Source organism: Pterocles gutturalis, unplaced genomic scaffold (assembly GCF_000699245.1).
Source record: "Pterocles gutturalis isolate BGI_N339 unplaced genomic scaffold, ASM69924v1 scaffold29286, whole genome shotgun sequence".
Taxonomy (NCBI): domain Eukaryota; kingdom Metazoa; phylum Chordata; class Aves; order Pterocliformes; family Pteroclidae; genus Pterocles; species Pterocles gutturalis.
This window is the reverse complement of record NW_010101336.1, coordinates 31083-33387: the sequence shown is the minus strand read 5'-3', so window position 1 is coordinate 33387 and position 2305 is coordinate 31083. Positions and strand designations below refer to the sequence as shown.

The 2305-nt window shown below is 49.6% G+C and overlaps 1 protein-coding gene across 1 annotated transcript in view; it reads right to left on the bottom strand.

Moving 5' to 3' along the window:
• Positions 1–775: 775 nt before the first annotated feature.
• Positions 776–2305, bottom strand: part of LOC104468870 (serine/threonine-protein phosphatase 2B catalytic subunit gamma isoform-like) — an 18544-nt gene continuing 17014 nt past the window's right edge. Inside the window, exons 13-14 of the mRNA XM_010083148.1 lie at positions 2236–2265; positions 776–954 (exon numbers count right to left, since the gene is read on the bottom strand). Coding sequence (XP_010081450.1) covers positions 776–954; positions 2236–2265 — 209 coding nt within the window. The remainder of the gene's footprint in view (positions 955–2235; positions 2266–2305) is intronic.

The following is a 2305-nucleotide window of genomic DNA, read 5'->3' as shown; positions in this document are numbered from 1 at the left end:
CACGGGCTGAGAAACGCGGGCGCGGAGCTTCGGGAAGAGCCGCAACAAGGGGCAGCGCTTCTCCCCCCCTACCTTCCCATGAAGAGGTTATTTTCTTGCTTGGAATAAAACCGAATTGCTGAAGGAAAGGTGCTGGGATGGGTGTAACACCCTGGAGTCCTTCAGAGCTAATCCCGAATATCTGGATGTCACCTTGGCAGAGGGACGGAGCCCGGCCGCGCCGCGTGTCTTCTGCAGAACCGGTCGCTAACGCAGCGGATGCAGGGAGGCAAGAAAACAACAGGAAACTCTGGGAAGAAGACAGACGTGAAAGGAAAAAAAAAGCAAACCAACCCTTATTTTCAACGCAAGGACCTGCTTCGGAAAGCACAGGCTAACTTCGAATTGTACCAAAGTCAACGACCCAAGTTGCCTGGGACTGGTTGTTTTGTTGGTTTTTTTTTTTTTTTTTCTTTGTTTCTTTTAATCCCCCCACAGAGGTTTGCCTCTGGTGGAGGAGAAGTCAGCTGTACAGCACAACACTTCATATATGCACTAGCAGTTAAGATTGGTTTCTAAATTAAAAAAAAAAAAAAAAGGACTTTTTATATATCGAACATAAATAAAAAAAATTACAAAATGGTCACCTTTCTTACAGAATGGATGCAAACTGGATTATGAACGTGCCTCCAGGTGAAGTTGGTTTCTCCCCTGCCCCCACCCCACCCCAATAATAAATAAATAAAATTCATTAAGTTTTGGATCCTTTAGTGGTGCAGATTGGGCGCTCGGACCGTTACTGGGCTTTCTTCCCTGTGCCGTTCTTGTCCGCAGAGTTTGTTGAGGTTACCAAGTTCACCGGCCCGTCCGAGTGCATCGAATCTTTGCGCGGCGGCATGCGTTCGTTAATGCGATCCAGCCCGCGGGCTTCTTCGAAGCTGCGGATCTTGTGCTGCGGTGAAAATCCACGAATGGCTGCGGAGAGAAAGACCAAGAGAGAAGAGTCAGTGTGAGCCGCGGATCCCCGGAGAGGAGCCCTCCAGCACACGCCAGACACGTACGGGACAGAGTCGGGGCGACAGAAAGCACGTGTCTGGCTACGGGAACCGGGAGATGGGTCCGTGGGGGATTTTTGGCATCGTCAGCTCGCGTGGGGACCACGCTGCAGCTGGGTCACAGCAGCAAATGTGCTCCCTGATTTTTTCCTCTTTTAATTTGGTTTAGTGGCAGGAACTCAAAGACCAGACAAGTGCTCAATGTCCCCAACCAGGGAAATCTCGGGAAAACTTTCAAAGCTGAAAAAAAACCCCACGCTACTAGGAAAATAAAAAGGCAAAACTAAACCAACACGACAAAGACACCACGCACAAGGCTTTGAACTCCAACACAAACCACACGCTGCAACACCAGGAGAGGGGAAGGGCTAGTCCTCGGGTGACAAACGCAACGCTTCTTGCATGACCAGGAGACGCACGGGCGGTCTCGGAGCGATGAAATCCCACCGAGGGCAGGAATATCTCTGTTTTATCATCACGAGGCTGAGTACGTCATCCCGGCGGTGACGATAAGGACCCAAATGGTTCAATTCTTTGTGTTACAGATAATTTAAAGAAAAAGGGGTTTGTGCCAAATCTTTTTACGAGGACTTTGGCTGGGTTACAAACAAACTTCCCTCGGTGATGAAAAAGTCCTTTATGCAGATTACAGCCCCATTCATCAGGAGCTGAATGGGGCTAAAATCAAGGGAAAATCCTCCCCAGGCAGTAACCTCAGGAATCTGTCATTTCTAGACCAACTTCAGGGACAAAAAATGCTTCTCCACACTGGGTGCCATCTTGTCCCACGGCTGGGGAAGGCGAGGATGACAGCAGAGACGCTCAATCTGCTTTTTCCTCGATGATTTTGACCAAGCCTTCACCGGATCGAGTCACCCAGGGGATGAACTCAGCCACGAGGCATCTGAGATCAGATTCCTGGACCCCAGCACCAAGATCTTGAGACACCAGAGCACAAACTGCTCCGGAGTAAAGGGCACTCTCGGAATAAAGGTATTGCACCAAGCAATAGCCTCGCAAAGGCAAAAATAGACTCCAACCAGCCCACTGGGTATTTTTTTGCTTCCCAGCAGGGGCCCGTCCTCCCCCACTTCTGGTGATGCAAGAGTAAAAAGCTTCCAGAAGGCTGATAAAGCTCTTTAAAATTAGCGCACGCACACACAGAGATGATTTTGAGTCTCTCGCCGGATTCTAGCCATACCTTCCCGTGCCTCTACCGCTTCTACTGTGGCTGCAATACAGAAGAACAGTGGCATGCAAAAATGAAGACA